The 19488-nt window shown below is 43.0% G+C and overlaps 4 protein-coding genes across 5 annotated transcripts; all 4 read left to right on the plus strand.

The window, feature by feature from the left end:
• The first annotated feature begins 1800 nt into the window (after positions 1-1800).
• LOC135678197 (UDP-glucuronate:xylan alpha-glucuronosyltransferase 1-like) lies at positions 1801-5108 on the plus strand. Its single transcript, XM_065190711.1, has 4 exons — positions 1801-2081; positions 2884-3084; positions 3155-3798; positions 3862-5108. The coding sequence occupies exons 1-4, from the start codon at positions 2014-2016 to the stop codon at positions 4842-4844; spliced, it is 1896 nt and encodes a 631-aa protein (XP_065046783.1). The 5' UTR covers positions 1801-2013; the 3' UTR covers positions 4845-5108.
• A 628-nt stretch (positions 5109-5736) lies between these two features.
• On the plus strand, positions 5737-7317 carry LOC135678199 (stearoyl-[acyl-carrier-protein] 9-desaturase 1, chloroplastic-like). Its single transcript, XM_065190713.1, has 2 exons — positions 5737-6366; positions 6458-7317. Exons 1-2 carry the CDS (start codon positions 5779-5781, stop codon positions 7013-7015), a joined length of 1146 nt encoding a protein of 381 aa, XP_065046785.1. The 5' UTR covers positions 5737-5778; the 3' UTR covers positions 7016-7317.
• Positions 7318-7888: 571 nt separating this feature from the next.
• On the plus strand, positions 7889-11436 carry LOC135678198 (BTB/POZ domain-containing protein At2g13690-like). The gene is made up of 2 exons (XM_065190712.1): positions 7889-8748; positions 10334-11436. The coding sequence occupies exons 1-2, from the start codon at positions 8041-8043 to the stop codon at positions 11255-11257; spliced, it is 1632 nt and encodes a 543-aa protein (XP_065046784.1). The 5' UTR covers positions 7889-8040; the 3' UTR covers positions 11258-11436.
• A 1755-nt stretch (positions 11437-13191) lies between these two features.
• Positions 13192-19363, plus strand: LOC135678200 (ras-related protein RABC1-like). Of its 2 annotated transcripts, none has more exons than XM_065190714.1 (7): positions 13192-13375; positions 13440-13599; positions 13939-14007; positions 14892-14972; positions 16904-17025; positions 17205-17333; positions 18989-19363. In XM_065190714.1, exons 2-7 carry the CDS (start codon positions 13461-13463, stop codon positions 19094-19096), a joined length of 648 nt encoding a protein of 215 aa, XP_065046786.1. In that variant the 5' UTR covers positions 13192-13375; positions 13440-13460; the 3' UTR covers positions 19097-19363. The 2 variants fall into 2 exon arrangements, with proteins under 2 accessions (XP_065046786.1, XP_065046787.1); XM_065190715.1 differs by having other exon boundaries at positions 13195-13375; positions 14907-14972.
• The last annotated feature ends 125 nt before the right edge of the window (positions 19364-19488 follow it).

The raw sequence follows: 19488 nt of genomic DNA on the forward strand, positions 1-19488 counted from the left end.
CTCACCCAATTTGTTGAAACACTAATGAATCTGATGTGATCAAATGCCAAATTTCAAACACCATTCAACTCTTCTTGATGTGGGGCCAAATTAACTTTTCAATATTATCCCATCAATTTTGAGTAATAAAATATTTGATTTTTTACAAAGTTATTATATTAAAGGAGAATGGTATGTACTAAACCATCCTTTTTTAAGATGTAAAGTTCGCCTAAATTTGGATATAAATGTTCGTCATTCTGAGATTACTTGATCTGCTAATTTATGTTGATGTCAACTCACACAGATCTCTCGTCCACCCAAATGAAATGATGTGAGGTGATGTGATGTCGAAGAGTTGCACCCGTCCATTCATGCCGCCCTTTCCCTCGCAGTAAATGTCACACGTCCCATAATTACCGATAGCCCCTCGACAGTACCAACCGTGCCACGGTGGTTGTACCCACCCGAAATGATGACCACCCTCGGATCTAGTGGGTCCCCAGCTTGCTTGTGGCTCACGCCGGTGGGTCCCGGCCCCTAACTCGGAACTGGCGTCAGCTGCGACAGGCGTCAGATCCGGACCGCGTGATGTAAAGTGGACGGCGGTGATGACCGGGCGGCCGGAAACCATGTCAGATTGATGCGGTGCACGCATCTCGATGCAGTCGTGTTCGATGAATTCTATTTTGCCAAATTGGAAGGAAAATATGAGAGATTGATTTGATTCCTAATGATAAATGAGTATGCACATATATAATGAACACACTGATGTTTATAAGAGGGTAGAGCTGTAGGAAATACTCGATCTTTTATTGTAGGCATCAAGTTGATGTGCAATTGCATCAAACCCTAATTCACGAGCTACAAATCGTAATCTATGATGAAGACGAGGTCATCATACAAACAAAATTATCGTATCATTTGATCGAATCTATTGGACCACGTAAATTATGTGATCCATATCAGTCAGATTCAACTAATTATCCTTGCATATTTTATCTTTTTTACTAGTCACCCAAATAAGATGCGATCAGGATCATCCAATTATCCTTGCATATTTTATCTTTTCGACTAGTCACCCAAACGAGACGTGATGGATTGAGCTTATATGGATACATATCGATTGATTGATTGAGATAGAAGATTCCATGAATTATGATCAATAAATAATCAAAATTAATAAAAATTAGAATTATAAAACAATTTCAAGGAGTAGAATTTTAGTGCTATTTCTTTTTCTTCCACTCCTATTTTGTCTGTATTTCTAATATATATATATATATATATATATTTGCGTGTGTCGTTGTCGCCGTGACACCGCCACGTGAGATGGCCCCACGTCTCGACCCCACGACAACGAAGGCCAAGCGCACACTGTGGTCTTCGTCTACTACTCGTCAAGCATGGAGTGACTCCAACATCATCTTCCAAAGACGACATGCAAAACCTGTTCATCAAAATGCTACCCATCGGATCAATTCAACGCTACGTATGTCATGGTGATATGGTTATCAATCTGTTCTCCGACGAGAATCTTGTGGAAGGGGCATCAGGGTTCAGTAATCTAATGCCGAAAGAGAATGATCATTGCAATAATATAATCTACTGGTCTCTAGTGAGGATGATCGTTCCAGTAAATGTATCCCTGTCGACCCAGCGATTGATTTGGTTCTCTTCACTGTCCTGTAGTGACTGGTTTCTTCCGGAGATTTAGGGTCAGTATTCAACGTGCTTCTTGGACTATGTCGTACTAGGAAGTGAGTTTCTCACCCTGCCTCTTCCCATTTCTACTCCTTTTGGTTGTCTACTAGCAGCACCAGCAGCACATTATTTACTGCTTACTTGAACCTTCCTTCTTGCAGCTGCCAACCATAGTCATCTTTATATACTCCTACCAGTGGTCATGCCTTCCATGTCACAGTTCGAAGCTTTTCTTGAGAAGCACTCAGATTGCTGCCATGAGAATTGTGTCTTCATCTTCTTCTTTTTGTTGATGGGAGACCAGGTGAGACCTTCCCCTGCATCAGACTGATGAACATGAGAGGGCTAAACACCGCATCTCCCAACCTCGCAGAAGGACGGTATTCATCGGCTATAAGGTCCATTTTCCTTCTTATAGATCATGAATTATTCTGGAATTGGTTTATCCTGTAGTATCCTATTGTTCTGCTCTCTCTCTTCTTATAGATGATAATGTTTGTGACATTTCGTACTGTCTGTAGAGCATTTTTTTCGTGGTCAGTGTGATGGAGAAATCTTCCGATTAAAGAACCACTGAAATAATCATAGGAAACACTATAAGCTTCTGGAATTGTGATTTCTCCATCGCAATGACCAAAAAAAGAATGCTCTGATCTGGCCATCGTGATTTCTTTCTGCAACCAGAACGGCTATTTCTGTGACTCAGAATTCTGATCATCCATGTCATGAACACCATCTTTGATTGTTGAGGATGCGAGTCTGGTCATGCTTAATCTCCCACGGCATCCCTTTAGTTTAGCTGGACAACGATGACAGCATGAGAGGGGCATGCACCATGGAAAAGAAGGTTCCCTGCATCAGCCACCGCATAATCTATAGCTGTCTCTGATCAAATTTGTGGGTGTGAGCTTGAGCTGGAAGGCATCTCTTTAGTCACTGCACAATGTACGATGTCGATGGATGAGTGAAGAGATAGATGACAGAGGAACACAGATTAAGATGGAAACATTAATGTGCCAGAGGAAGCGGAAAAGCAGAGGTGGCATTGAATGTGGGAAAAAGCAGATATGGGATTGAATGTCGAATGTCCGTAGTGTACAGTGATGGGCTAAACTTCTAATGGATATATAGATCTCATTGCATAATTTGGAAAGAGAAATTATCTTTCCTTGATTCATGCCTTGTGTGTTTCTGTTTCAGTGATGAAACAAGCAAAAGAAAGATGAGGTGCAGAGATTCCAGGGAAGGAGACAGGTACAGGGTCATGTTTTCGGGTTGGAGCTCAGGCTGCAAGTTCCACTCATTGAAACTGGCCCTGTTTGTGATGACATGTTGTGCGGCCTTAACCCTTCTCCACTGCCCAGCAGCACATAATGAGCAGCTCCTGCAGTCCAGTTCTAGGTTTGTAGATGTTGGCTGTCAAATGCAGGTCTAGATTTGTAGACGTTGAATGGTTTGTTTGCGAATGCAGGTCCAGATTTGCAGATGTTGGGCGGATTTGGCAGAAGAAACTCTCGGATCCTCGATACTTGTCCGACTTGGTTGTTGATTGGCGACAGGTATCGGATGTTCTCCGAAGCGTAGATGGCAGAGAAGGAAGTCTCAGGATTGGCTTGCTCAACTTCAATGTCACGGAGATCGGCGTGTGGAGGCGGACGATGCCAAATGCAGAGCTTTCTGTCGTGCAGCTGGACTACGCAGACGCGAGCATCACTTGGGATGTTCTCTACCCCGAATGGATCGACGAGGAAGAAGAAGACGACGTGCCTACTTGTCCATCTCTGCCTCAGGCCCGACTAAAGAAAGGATCAAGGTTCGATGTTGTCGCCGTGAAGCTGCCCTGCCGCAGGTCGAAGAGCTGGGCCAGAGACGTCGCGAGGCTGCACTTGCAGCTCTCGGCAGCCAAGCTCGCGGTAGCTTCTGCAGGAGGAGCCTCCGCTGTCCATGTGCTCCTCCTCACAGAGTGCTTCCCGATCCCCAACCTGTTCAGCTGCAAAAGCCTCGTCGGAAGAGAAGGCAATGCTTGGCTGTACAAGCCTGACGTACCGGCGTTGCAGGAGAAGCTCCAGCTTCCGGTCGGGTCGTGCGAACTCGCGGTTCCACTGAAACCAGCAGGTGAGTTGTTCGATCATCTTTGTTTTCTACCATGGCAATGAATCATCATGTTTCTTCCTGCAGTGCGGCCGCAAGCAGGAGGTCGAGGAGCTCGAGAAGCTTATGCCACGATACTGCACTCTGTGGAGGTATACGCCTGCGGGGCGATCGCCGTGGCTCGGAGCATCCGCTTGGCGGGGTCGACGAGGGACCTCGTCGTACTGGTGGATGAGTCGATTAGCGGCCGTCACCGGAGCGGTCTCGAAGCTGCAGGGTGGAAGGTCCGAACCATCCGACGGATCCGAAACCCCAAGGCCGAGAAGAACGCCTACAATGAGTGGAACTACAGCAAGTTCCGGCTGTGGCAGCTCACTGACTACGACAAGATCATCTTCATCGACGCTGACCTGCTCGTCCTGAGGAACATCGACTTCCTGTTCGGGATGCCGGAGGTGTCCGCGACGGGGAACAACGCCACCATCTTCAACTCCGGCGTGATGGTGATCGAACCCTGCAACTTCACCTTCCAGCTGCTGATGGCTCACATCGACGATATCACGTCGTACAACGGGGGCGACCAGGGCTACCTCAACGAGATCTTCACGTGGTGGCACCGCATCCCCAGGCACATGAACTTCCTGAAGCACTTCTGGGAGGGCGACAGCGAGAGGGTGAGGGCAAAGAAGACGGCACTGTTCGCGGCCGAGACGCCCGGCCTCTACGTCCTGCACTACCTGGGGGTGAAGCCATGGATGTGCTTCCGGGACTTCGACTGCAACTGGAACTCCGTCACATACCGGAGCTTCGCCAGCGACGAGGCGCACGCCACGTGGTGGAAGGTGCACGACAGCATGCCGGAGAGTCTTCAGAGCTTCTGCCTGCTGTCCACGCTGACGAAGGCTGGGCTGGAGTACGCTCGGCGGGAGGCGGAGAAGGCGAACTTCCCCGACCGTCACTGGAGGCGCAACGTGACGGACCCAAGACGCCATGTGTGCTTCGAGAAATTCTGCCGGTGGCAGGCCATGTTGCTTCACTGGGACGAGCCGCACGCATCAATCACCGGATAAGAGCCATTACCACGAGCTCCGCGGCGGATCCCCGCAAAAGAACCTCCACGTACTACTCTGTCGAGGTTTACAGAGAGTAGTAGTACATGGAGGAGACAGAGCAAGCTTTAACTTGCAGAAAAGCTATATATTTATACTGCACAATGTAGGCAACAAAATGCCAGAAGAATAAGTGCATCCTAAAACATGCAATAAGGACATGTTGACATAGTTACTTAATCTTGTATCAACTTTGCATATCCACAGGTCTCTTTACATGGTCAACTTCAACCTATAGATTAATCCCGAAATCAAGCTATATATATATATATTAAAATGTAAAATTATTATTTTAATCTTTAAATTTAACTTGTACCGAATTACCGCGGTGGGTTTAAGATACAGCAGCACACTGATTCCCACCCAATCTTAAGCCACCACTGGTCCGTAATCCTGGTTTCCTCTCCTAAACAATGGGTCCCACTGTCAACAAGATTCCCACGTGAAGTCAAAGGTAGATAGATATGGAGTGACACTCCCCAGTCTCCCAGTGGTCGAGTAGTTGCTCGCCATTACCTCCTTCAATGCCATCTCCAACCTAAAAACAAACCGCTCGATCTTAACAATGATATCCCTCCCAATCCTCTCCGAATTCCACCTCTGTAACAATGGAAACACCCACAGGAATCCTCGAAACCACTGCACCCACTTGTTCTGTTCTTGCTTCTCAGAAACAGCAAAGCACAGTTATTGTGGGCTTAGCGTGCTTTTTGGATTCCATCAACCCCCCTCCTCCCCTTGGATGGCCTCGTCGCACACTGTGACACGGAAACCACCGGTATTCCGATGGCTTCTCTAGGTTACCATGGGCGTTTGGATCACCACACCAGTATAAATTACAGACAAACACCTTGCTGTCGCCAACAGCTCCTCCTCACTGCCCGTCGATGCAGCCATGCAGGCCCATTTCCTCGCCCTCTCCCCGCGCCACCGCCTCCTCTCCTCCCCCTTGATCAGCCCGAAAGTGGGCGGGTCGAGGAGACACCGAGTGTCGGCCATCGCTGTGCCGCCCCTGCGTCGCAATGCGGTCCAGCACTCGATGCCGCCGGAGAAGGTGGAGGTGTTTCGGTCGCTGGAGGGGTGGGCCACGCGGGCGTTGCTGCCGCTACTGAAGCCCGTGGAGCAGTGCTGGCAGCCGACCGACTTCCTGCCGGACTCGTCTCGCCCGACAGAGGAGTTCGAGGAGGAGGTGCGGGCGCTGCGGGCCCGGACGGCGGAACTGCCGGACGACTACTTCGTGGTGCTGGTGGGCGACATGATCACGGAGGAGGCGCTGCCGACGTACCAGACGATGATCAACACGCTCGACGGGGTGCGGGACGAGACGGGGGCGAGCGAATGCCCCTGGGCCGTGTGGACGCGGAAGTGGACCGCCGAGGAGAACCGCCACGGCGACATCCTGGGGAAGTACCTCTACCTCTCCGGCCGCGTCGACATGCGAATGCTCGAGAAGACCGTGCAGTACCTTATCGGCGCCGGCATGGTGTGTGAATCCTTCGATTTATCGAACCTTTATGTAATTTAATGTGATGTGCTGCAAGGTGAGTTCTCATGGTGCATTTGGTCGATGGCAGGATCCGGGGACAGAGAACAACCCCTACCTGGGCTTCGTGTACACCTCCTTCCAGGAGCGCGCTACCTTCATCTCGCACGGCAACACCGCCCGCCTCGCCAAGGATCGGGGCGACGCCGTGCTGGCGCGCGTCTGCGGCACCATCGCGGCCGACGAGAAGCGGCACGAGAACGCCTACGCCCGCATCGTCGAGAAGCTGCTGGAGCTGGACCCGGACGGCGCCATGCTCGCCATCGCCGACATGATGCGCAAGAAGATCACAATGCCGGCCCACCTCATGGTCGACGGCCGCGACCCGCGGCTGTTCGATCACTACTCGGCCGTGGCGCAGCGGCTCGGAGTATACACGGCGGCCGACTACGTGGCCATCGTGGAGTTCCTAGTGGATCGGTGGCGGCTGGAGAAGCTGGAGGCAGGGCTCAGCGGGGAGGGTCGTCGCGCGAGGGACTTCGTCTGCGGTCTGCCGGCCAGGATGCGGAGGGTGCAGGAGCGGGCCAAGGTGGCGGAGCCAAAGAGAGTAAAGTTCAGCTGGATCTTCGACAGGGAGGTGACGATCTAAAGATGACAAAGTGCAGGGTAGAGACCGTGACAACGCAGATTGGTAGCATCCGATCAATTTGGTGAACTTAATTGTTGGATTTTTCTTCCTCTATGTCCAGTTTCATTCTGGTTGGATCATGTTGCAAGTTTTTGATGCATTGTGGAATGTCAAGCAATACCAAGAACTGGGATTCAAGATGTTTGGCAGATAGGAGAAGGAACAAGAACAAGAACAAGGCATCTTTCCAGGAATAACATAGTTTGTGATAGACTTACTGCATTATGCTTCATAATGAGTAGAAATGCAAATTTGTTTCATCATCGATGTAGTGACACTGAAAATACATTTAAACAAGCATATAGTACAAATCTCTTTCATGTTTCGACCTATCCACTGTTACCAGCATCCATTTCCATATATATATATATATATAATAAATACCATGTTAAGAACAGGACCTTGCCATGTATAAAAATAAATAGCATGTTAAAAACAGTACTAGCTTATGATAAAAAAATAGTATTAATAATTTTAAGATGAATATTATTATATATAATTATAGTAAAAAAAGTGTCTCGAAGTAAAAAATAAATACGATAGATGTCATGAGGTAAAAATATAATATTAGAGCTTTTTTCCTGTAAAAATGCTTTATATATATATATATATATATATATATATATATTAACGAAAATCCACATGGCATCCATCGAATGAATTCACGTCCTGAAATGATCATCGAACGGTCAATATCCATCTGGACGTTTCTCGTCTCCACGTGTCACGACATGAACACCGTTTGTCCGAGCACCTTGAGCTCCACCTTGGATCTGATCCCGTTTCTTCCTCTTTTCTAACGTTACTCCTCTCTCGTCCTCGCCTCCCACTTTTAAGAAGACGACAATGGCGAAAGCCAATAAAGCAAGCAAAGACGAGAGCTTTGCAAAGATACCTCGGGGATCTCTCTCCGATGGCGCCGGAGAGGAAACCCTGACCCTTACCGGTACTGGTTTTTATCCTCCTCCTCCTCGATCGCCGAAGCAATGGCGGAAACCAGAGGCGTGAGATCCGCCTCTGCAGGCCGCCGGGCGCCCGGCCTCCGCCGTGTCTGGTGCTGCTCCTTCGTTGCCGCCCCCGACAGCCCTGACCACCGCCGCAGCTCCTCCACCCACCGTGAGCTCCGACCCTCCAAGACCCCGCCCAAGCTCTCCCACCCGGGCTCCTTCCACAGCTCCCCCTCCCCCAGCAGCAAGCTCGGCCTCGGCATCATCGACCCCCGCCGTATCCTCTCCCCCGGAAGGGTCTCCCCCATCGACTCCGACACTCCCCTCGGCCCCCTGCCGGGGATCCTCGATTCCGCCTCGATCTCTACGACGGCCGTCGAATCGGAGCCGGAATGCCCAGATCCGGCCCCAAAGGAGCGATCTTTGGTTCCAGATAAGCCAAAGACGGACACTAGGGTTTCGCTAAGGGAGAGATCTTTGGATTTGAGGCTTTGTTTGAGGGGAAAAGATGGGAGATGCTTGGTGTTGGAACTGGATTCTGCGGTTCTGTGTGAAAGCAGCGCATTCTTTGCGGCCAGGGTTATGGATTCTACTCGGAAGGTCTCGGATGCTGATTGCCAGAAGATCGAGGTTTCTGGTGTCGAAGATGTGGATGTCTTTAAGGAGACCATTGAGCTGATGTATGAGAAGGATGCATCGAGATGGCTCATGAAGGCAGGAGTGTCTCGAGCAATCGGTGTTCTTGAGGTTAGAATGCTTCACTTTTGACTAGATCTTAAGATGGGCTTGCACTTTTAGTCATCTAGCTTAGCTTATTATCTTTGAGAACCTGTGTAGGAATTTCGCATGTTCAAAATATTAAGTTATGCTAATGTTGCAATATGATGCCATCACAGTTTTTTTTGAGTGGAGAGTATGGAATATAACTATTAAGTAACATAATAACTTAGTATTAACTTGGTAGAGAACAATTTAGGAGTTTGTGTTCTTTCATCAGATTGTTTGACAGACAAAGAAATCTATAACTAAGTTTGGTTCTCTAATTATATTGCATCCGAACCATCATTTGCAACTAAAGTTCATGTTCGTGTTAAAGAATCCATGACCTATAAAATCTCAAATTGCTTTGTCATCATTTGTCTTCAACTCTTCATCCGCACAAGCATAAGGGTCCATTAGGAATTGTCCTCTTTGGATGAGCCTTGCACGTTTTCATCCCTTCGGGTGGATCAAGAAAAGCATTTGAGGGTAGAGTAGAGGTGACTCTACCGCCTATAAGGTTTTGGTACCTCTGCTACTTAATCGATGTGAGACTAAATGTGTTTATAAAAAATAAATGTTTAATTAACAAATTTTGTTACATCAGAGTAGTCCATCATCCCTCAAGTAATATTTGAACGGTTACAAATAAATAAAGGACCCAAGCTACCAATCACCTTGATTACGTATTATCAATGCATTAAGATAAATACGGCAACAAGAAGAGGCAAGCAAAGGTGTGTAGACTACAAAACAAGTGAACATGTATTGGCCCATACTAGCCCCACCACATAATAACTCTGTCAAAGGTGACTATTGTACAGGTTTAGCTTACAATATTCTAGTTTACAATTCCTCCCTGCTATGAGTATATTATCATATACAAGTATTTTATTTTATGATGGAACCAAGTTACCAATTACCTTGATTACATATCTCTAATGCAATAAATATGTCAGTAAGAAGAGGCAATCAAAAGTGTGTAAGCTAAAAAGAAGCAAATTCATATGTCGACAACATCACTGCTGCATGATTACTCTTCTAGTGGTGATCCTTGTACAGTAAGTGATGAAGAGGCAGCTTGCTGATTATTCTCTCTCATAGATGATGCATTTCAAGAATAATCTCTTCAGCAGGCTTCGAATGATGCATTTTCTTTGACCGTATGTACGTTTCTAATCGAACTACTTCTTGTCCCACCTCCATCATACTTTTTTGTACACTTTCTGTTCAACATGATACAATATGCTTGATTTGGGGTCTGGCTCAAGTTAGAATCATTTGGTCTCTCCAAAATGTGTGATCAGCTCGGTTTTCTCTCTTGTATTTCTGAAAATCAAGTGCTAACTCCCTTCATGTGTATCTTTTACAAGCAAGCTGTTTTGGTTCACATCTGGACTATTTGTTTCGAAGTTTGATGGTATGATGACTCAGAAATTAGTGTTGGCAGTAGTGGCTAAATGGCAAAATAAAATATGAACGGACAATATTCTCGAAATGGTCAAAGGTTGCTCATTATGCAATCTTTCTTTGTAATCTTGTTTTTAGTACTAATTGCTTCTTGGTCCTTCAGGTATGTTTGAAAATTATGTTCGATAGAGGCATGAGGTCCTGTTTGAGGTATATTGAGGCTGTTCCATGGACTGAAACTGAGGAGGAGAAGCTGAAGAGGTTGTTTGCAACGAGTACAATTGAGAAGGCAATATGTGAAGATGTGTTAGCTAGGTTAGACCCACAAGATTGTAACCACTCAGAAGATCTTGCAGTGCAGCTCATTCAGTCTGTTACAAATGCAACAAATGGCAATGCGAGGAGGGAGATGCAGTCTTTAGTGAATGGTCTGCTATCCAAAAGCTCAGTCTATCAGAAAGAACCTGTTGGACTTAACAAGGACAGCCTATACAACGTTTGCCATTCTTGTCTGAATTCCCTGGTCAAGCTCTTTGAAGAAGCCTTGAACTCAATTCCTATGGATCAAATGACAGCTGGGAAACGAACAAAGCCACTGATTGAAAGGGTCTCTAAGCAAGTCGAAAACCTTAATTGGTTGCTAGAAATTCTTATAGACAAGGAGATGGCAGAAGATTTTGTGGGTTTATGGGCAAACCAAAAAGAATTGATTAGGATGCATGAGAGGGCATCACCGATGTTGAGGTATGAACTCAGTAGGATATCAGCAAATGTGTTTATTGCATTAGGCTTGAGGAAGTTGCAGTGTCCAGGTGGCATGAGATTCAGCATACTTCAATCATGGTTTGGCCCAATGTTAATGGACTTTGGCTGGTTACAACGTTGTTCGAAGGGGCTCGACATGAGGATGCTGGAGGAAAGCTTGGGTCAAGTGATTCTTACCCTTAGGCTGAAGCAGCAACACATCTTATTTGAGGAATGGTTCCGCTGCTTTGCCGGTCATGGAACTGAATGCCCAAATTTGTGCAAGGCTTTTCAGGTATGGTGGCGAAGGTCATTTGTAAGAACTTGTGAAGCACGTAGATGATATCTTCTATTTTCTAATGTTAGATTTGTCGTGTGGTGTAAGTATCCTGTAGACTAACTACTGGTAGAGTTCAATAATGTAATGTTGTTTAATGTACCCCATGTTTTTACAAAGAAATGTAGGATTAACTGGAAGGAATGGTGGCTTATAATGTAGTATTTGCTCTGGTTTTGTTTCTAGTTAGTGCAAATTATTCTTTCTGGAGGTTGCTGTTTTCATGAAGTCATTGTGACCTAACAAAATTATTCTTTACCACTATTCTGATTTCAAAGTGTGCAGGTAGCATCATGTTTCTAGTCAGTAATAAGATGTGTAATTACAGTGTCTGAATCTTTCAACTTTTTCTAATTTGTAGTTAATCCTGCTACCGGGAGTATTTTGAAGATGATATCTTCTTTTTCATTCTTTGATCGAGATATATCTAGTTGTCCTTGTAGTAACTACATACTCTTTGAGATGGATTTTGAGTCAACAGGTTCATCACTTAGATACAAGTTTCTCATTTTGTGTTAAATTTCTAGTTTTCTTGTTTGTCTGGTTCACTCTCTTGCAGATTTTTTTAAATTTGTTTGAAATAGGGAAATACAAAACCAGTATTTGTAATAATGTCAGAGTGCAACCACAAGAGGAGAAATATTAGAACTTGATGATGCTGATGCACTAGCAGTAATGAGTTCTTTCCTCCCAGAGTCATACTTGTGCAGCTGAACTGTAGTATTGTCAACTACCCCTCTGTCAGTGGTCAAGAGTGCCTCTTCACCACTTTTTAACTCCAAACTAATAGTAATTTTATCTGACTTCTCTGTTTATCACTGCCATTATATGCAATATCTTCAACGTTTTCCTTACCTTTAGCTGTGATGGCATCAGAAATCCTTTTGTTATGGTCAGTCACCACATTGTCAGATTTAGCAGTGCTTTCAGTAACTCCCTACTCTAGAATGATGTACCACCAGAATCAGTACACCTTCATATGGTTTCTGTTTCATCTGCCATGACTGTCTTAATTTTTTCTAACTCCAACATTGCTCATCTTTTACTGATTCAAAGGAGTCTGTGAAGAGAGGCTTTGCTACAGTTCTTGTGACTTTGCTGAGACTGTTCTTTGCTCAAAACTTCTTCCTCATCTTTCCATTGCAGCTTTGCAGATTAGCTTCCTTCATGGCAAAAAAAATCCATGGACAAGATTCCAAAATCTCCATTGATTTCCTCGAAACCATATCCTAATCACCATTGTTTACATCCTTCTCGTAGGAACTTTATCATGACAAATATCAACTACTATTTGAGGACTCGATAATTCGTTTAAATAACTCAGAATTTGATTAATTAATTGTAAGAATGGATAATATATGTCTTAGAAATTCAAATCTCAATAATGATAATTATTTTTAGTAATATGCCAATAGAGAAATCTATAGGCCTAATTTAATTAAGATATTTTTTTATCGATTTGATAATTCGCAATTCAATTTAATTATGAAGATAAGGAATTGAAATTGAAATTTAGGCTGGATTTAAGTAAGTACAATTATTTGTCCTTAGATCTTGATTAACCAAAAACATGTCTGATTAGAAAATCCAAATTAATCCAACATGAGCATTAGATTTGGTGGTTGACCTATCGGATCCACATTATTGGATCCTACAATCCTGAGATGGACCCAAAACATTTGATACAACACCATGTGGTCAGAATTAATCTCACTGGACTCGTTGACCGCCACTAGAGAGACTTTAATACCCCTCATCTTAAATTAAATTACGTGGTCTTCCTTCTTCCAACAGCACGTATGGATTAGCTCATACGTACACTAATTTAGAGTCATTTCATTATTAGCTGTACTCGTATATGTATACGTATACATGTACGTCTCCTTACACAGTAAATATGTCATCTATGAGGGGTATATTCACAACCGCCTCGCTCCTTCTGTGCGTAGTAATACTGTTGAACTTTCCAGCTTTCCTTACCGGCCCGCGATTCCTTTCTTCCTCCCGTCTGCTAATCCATCCCTGTCGGTCCCTTTTGCACCGATTGCTTCCCTATCGATCTCCAGCTACAGTCTCTACCCCGTCCCGGACGATTCCGTGCTCCAGGCAGGCGCCGTCGCTGAGGTTGGTGGTCTTTTCGATCTTGGCTTGTCGTTTCGGTTCCCCTGATCTGTTCTCCGTTTTGTAGGGTTTCTGAGGGCGCGATCCGATGGATTCGTCTTTGTCAAGCCAGCCGGAGTTCGATTACTTGTTTAAGCTGTTGATGATCGGGGATTCCGGCGTTGGGAAGAGCAGCCTCTTGCTGAGATTTACTTTGGATTCTTTCGAGGATCTTTCTCCTACTATAGGTGCGATTCTTCTCGTTCGTTGCGCTGCTCCTTCGCTCGATGCAGGATAATTTATTTTTCTCATTAGTTGGTTGTAATTGGAACTTTTTTGTATGCATCTTGAAGGCAGTAATCTTTTTAGTGTAATCACTGTATAAGATACTAAGTTGATTTACGTGATGGTAGATTGCCTGTGGATGTTGGTGTCTAGGTTTCCTCTTTTCGTTCTCATAATGTTAGGAATTGATCAGTAATACTTTGTCAAGGCTTTTCAGCAAATACTTCCAGTCTATTTGTTACCTTGGTAATTTTCTCTGTTCCATCTCTAATTTGATTAGATGTTTCAATTACAATGTTCAGGTGTGGACTTCAAGGTAAAGATGGTTACATTAGGCGGAAAAAGGCTAAAGCTTGCAATCTGGGACACAGGTGATTTTTTTCCCCATTGTTGGTTTCTTACGACGTAATTCCAACTTCCTGGTTTTGCCTTATTTATTTGTACTTTGGGGGTCTAGATAAATTATTCTTTTGCTTCTTGAATAAGATGGGCTAATTGCTTGTCTGTGACTTGGATGTCCATGGTTGCATAAGTTAGCCTCTCTGCTCATAGGTATACGACCACAGTTGTTGACCCTCTGTAGACCCTAGCCAATACAAGCCTCATGCACTAGGTTTAATTTTTTTTCTGCTTAATATATTGCTATTGTTGTTTTCTTTGCGGTTTGAAAAAATCAATGATGGAAACTGATGTTACATCAAGGAACGGGTACTATAACTATGAAGGAGGATGAAAGTCATAAAGGGATACACAACCACTCTTAAGAACATTGAAGAAATTTGAACTGCATTTCTAGATATTCTGTTGGTATTTATCATGCAGATTTGCAACTATGAAGTTGTGATTTCAAAATTATGTTTAAACTAAATAGTAGCACAATTATGTAAGTTATTCTATTCACTCCTCACTCTATTGTCAACGAGATAGTATGGTTAAGTTTTACATTATGTGAGGTAAAGAGCAGATTACAAGTAACAAGAAGCTAATAAGGGATGAAAATTGAAAACCTTAGATGAGGCACACTATGAGGATCTAGTCAAAGCAATACGTAGTCCTATAAGTGTCATTCCTCCTTTTCTTTCTCCTGGGTGACTTTTCTCTTGTAACTTCTTTGGTTATTTAATTCAACCTGTCTTCCTTGGTCTAGTTCTACTTTGCAACTAGCATCTGCATGTTTCTAATAACCTGCAATACCATTTTTTTTTACTTCAGTTAAGTGCTATGCTATTAACATAGATGAATGGTAATGCAATAGTTACCTCTGTTGCAGCTGGGCAGGAGAGGTTTAGAACTTTAACAAGCTCATATTATAGAGGAGCACAGGGCATCATCATGGGTATGGAACTTTTTTTTGTAATATTATAATGTTGTGATCTAGTATTCATTTATTTCATATTTGTTAGGGGAAAGTTGTTTTATGTTATCAGTCATTTAACAAGTTCTTTTAAAAAAGAAAACTTGTGTTTCTATGTTGTTCTTGTTAGAATTATTGTGTTTATGTTCTATAGTGTATTCTATCAATTAGGTCAATTGCATGAGAAATGGATTCGGGTCCAGTTAGGGTGTAGAATTTGGTGCTGAGATCATCAATTTAGATCAGCCGGTTCAAGATCATCAAAAACCATAATTTATAAATAAACAAATACAGTAGAAATTTGAAATAAGTGAAAATTTGAAAATAAGAGTAGAAGTTTTTACAATTAATGATTCAAAAGGAGAACTTTTGGTGTACTTCTGAAAACAGCCATGATATCCTATATCTAAATTTGCAAATTTCTTATTTATACTTGAAATTTTAACAAAATCCTTTCTGTGCCCTTGATGTTAGACCCTCCTAGATCCCACTGGGATTCACCAACAGATTAGGGTTACTAACGGCAGTCTTATTACATCCTTAACTGAGCTAAGGCAATTGGATCTTAATGAGATCTAACGACGCTGATAAGGAGGGATTTGCAAAGTTTGTGAGGGTTTCTCAGATATTTGCATTTTCTAGAGGAACATGAGATATTATGTCATTTCACACTGGTACATGAGAACTTTCCCCTTTAAAAAAATTCTTTTGTATATGTTTTTATTAACTGAGTATAAAAAGGTGTGGACCAAGAGTTAATAACATGTGAATGAGAGTCTCTTCGCCCCTATTCCCTCTTGGACTCCTAGCCACCCACCTCTCTCTCTCCTCACCGCACAACAAACTAACCTATTGCAACACAATGATGGGGAAGAATAATTATCGTTTCCTTGGTCAGCTTCCTCCCCTCTCACTTTGCTCCGTTCCTTAAAATGTCCTTCCTGTTACCTCTTTCTCTTTAATTGTTATGGTGATATCTCACGCTTTTGTTCTCTTCATTTTCTGCACATATTAGTAACTAATGCCAATAAAAGGAAAATAGTGGTGACAATAACTGTCTTGGATGATGTATGCAAGAGTTTTACCTTGAAAATATATATAAATTATTGAAATGTTTTGTTTATGCATAACATGTTCTGTCATTATTCCCTTTTAGCTTGACATGAAAATTATTCTCTTGGCATTATTCCCTTTTAGCATGATAGAGTGAGCAATGTCATTATTGCCGTTTGTTCTCTTCATCTCTTTTGGGTGCGCACCTCTGTCAAGCTCAAAGGAAACAGTGCTAAGAGCACAAGAATAGAACTCAATATGGAGAAGGGATGAACCAGTGTACCCTTTGCTTAGGAGGAAACAACATATCTGTCTAAGGATGATACATTGTAAGTCTAACATAGGGTGAAGCTTCACTTCTAATCTGCTTCTCCTAATAATGCAAGGTGGGATAGCCCCTTAGTGAGCTAATGTCTTTGAGGTGAAAATTTACATCCATTTACAACGATAAAGTAGGGTCAGAAATGGAAGATCGCTTTCAGATGCTATTTGTCAAACAGATCACAACAGGGGCATTTTTAGTCATTTATCAAGTCTAGGGTTTCCCTGGTAAATTATGCGCTATCTTACGATTTGCATGTTTAAATCATTAAATTAGATGGCTCACCATATGCCCTGAAGATCCCAATAATATGGTCTATGCTGGTAGGGTATTTTCTTCAATTAGATGACTCACCATATCACCAGATGATCCTGATAACATGTTCCATGCTGGTAAATTATTTTCTTTCTGTTCTAACATTGATCATCAAGTTTTTTTGAGTGTATGATCCTTGTTCCAATAGGATATATTTGCTTTAGTAAAAATAATTGCAGGGTTGACATTTTGCTGATCTTTGTTTTTTTTTAACAATTTTTAGTTTATGATGTGACACGAAGGGAGACATTCACCAATCTTTCTGATGTATGGGGGAGGGAAATTGATCTTTATTCAACCAATCAGGATTGCATTAAGATGCTAGTAGGGAACAAGGTTGACAAGGTAATTTGCACTGTGCATCACTTCATAGTTGATGATTGTTTTTGTTGCCGGCCATCACCATTGATCCCTTCCCTTTTTGGCCATTTCCATACTGCTGTCATTACCTGTTAATCTGTTGCACTGTTCTTTGACTTGTTATAGATATCTTTGATGAGTTAGAAATCTTTGCTTGGTTGCAGGAAAGCGAGAGAGCTGTAACCAAGAAAGAGGGTATTGACTTTGCTAGGGAATATGGATGCTTGTTTTTAGAATGCAGCGCAAAAACACGGGTCAATGTGGAGAAATGCTTCGAGGAGCTAGTCTTAAAGGTTTGTTATGTTCAAGTTATGGTGTGTTTTTGCAAATTCTATCAGATTTTTGCTCATAGAGTAGTATTACTTGGCAACTTCTAATATAATGAAACTTCTATAACTTTAATGCAAGTGGTTTCATTTTTAAACTATATCACTTATGGTATTTATTTCTCATATTATTTATATAAAATTTACATAAACCAAGTCCTACTTACATTGAACTTATCATGATCCAACCAGATAGACTTATCAGCCAATAGCTATAAAGACATCGGCCTTGACAATGCAGATAAAATGCTTAAGCTCTAATAACAAAAGCCTAAGTTGCAATTTAGACTCCCCCTTGAGAGACCCTTATCTACAGTTCCCTGTCTGTTTGAGGCCATGACCCATCAGTGGGACTATTCTTTGTTTAAATGTTTGATGTCCATTTTAATGCCTTACATACCAGCACCCAATCTAGAATCATCCTCTAGCAGGCTACTTATTTGGAGCATAGTGCTATAGTGACAACTTTTGCATAATATGCTCTTGCACCACTCATGTTAACCCTTTAAATCTGTACCTCCATTGTTCTATCTAGGTTATGATATTGTTTGACATGATCCAACCCAATAGACTTAATAGCCCAATAATATCAAGAGAACATTCCTTAGTCGCATTCCTGAAAAGTTTTTTTTTTCTCCAAAAAGAGAAATATATAGATTACTTCAAAAGCCTATTACAAACTACACCTTGCTCATCTAAGCACAAAATGAGCCTAGGTTCTGGATGCCACTCTGCAGTCCAAACATGGTCAGCCTTGGACTTCTTGGCATGGCTAGCCAACCAATGGGCACACCTATTCCCCTCTCTAGAGGTATGACCTGCAAAACCTCAGAGGGCAGCAAAAAGATCCCTAATGGGATTAATAAAAAACCAATTAGGAGGTTCCTCCTCCCTCAAAACATTTACAATCCACTCAACATTAGTCTCGATCAAGAGTTTTGTTACACCCAAGTGAATGACACCTTCCTTTATGGCCATAAAGAGTTCACTGGCCCAGGAGCTACCACCTTATAGGAATTTGCATCCAGCAACCTGAACAGCAGCATCACCAGACTGAGGCACGAAGCCTGCCCCTCCTAGTTCCATCCCAGCCTCAAAAGAGCCATCGGCATTCAACTTTGTCCACAGCCTTCGTGTGGCCTTGTCCATTTAACTTGAATAGAGCATATCTCCCTACTAATCCATTATCATTTGTGACATAGTAGTAATTAGTAGTAATTAATCCATTATCATTTAACTTTGTCCAGCATTCCCAAAAAGCTGAAGTGAAGTTATTGGTAGTAATTCCATATGCTGTTAATCCATTATCATTTGTAATGTAGTAGTAGTATCGGGGCGTCACCTCATGCCCTAGCACTCAACTGTCTCTTCACAAATGTGGTACCGCCGAGACTGGGCGATGGTACCGCCGGCAACCGTGCCACACCTGAAAGCTGCACTTTGTTCTTTGGTTTTGCCGTGTTAGTGATTTTTCTCTTGACATTTGCTGGTGCTGCATTTGATGAACTAACTAAAAAAAATGTCTCTTCTTTGAACGGGCTATTCTCTTTATTTACTCGATTGATCTGCTTGTTTCCTTTGGTAAGCTATAGTAGGCTAATGATTTGGCATCAATCATGTAGATATTGGACACACCAAGCCTGTGTGCTGAGGGTTCAGCAGGTGTTAAAAAGAACATTTTTAAGCAAAAACCAGCGCAAGCTGATGCTTCTGCCAGCAGCTGCTGTTGACAACTATTGCCGGACTCCTCATGATGGATTGGTTGCACACGGTGGTTGGTGGTGGTGATACCTCTCTCCTGCACGTACACTAGAGTTTAAAATCGAGCTCATTTAATCCCCATCATAATACGCACATTTCACCTTTTATTTGTGGCTGTTGTTACTCTTTGTGTATTTTCATGGGATCTCGTCAAAAGTCCTGCAATCTGTTCCATCTCACACATATTACCATTTTAGTTTTTCTGTGAAGTTGTTGGGCAGCCAACTTTGGTTGTATCTTTGGCAGGCAACGGATGCATAGCAAAATATTCCATTAGTACTGAGGTAACTCTCGAGTTCGTCATAGAGAAGCCAAATGGGTCAATCCCCAAACATTCTCTTCCTAGGAGTTTTTGAGTGGG

Source organism: Musa acuminata, chromosome BXJ1-7 (assembly GCF_036884655.1).
Source record: "Musa acuminata AAA Group cultivar baxijiao chromosome BXJ1-7, Cavendish_Baxijiao_AAA, whole genome shotgun sequence".
Taxonomy (NCBI): Eukaryota; Viridiplantae; Streptophyta; class Magnoliopsida; order Zingiberales; family Musaceae; genus Musa; species Musa acuminata.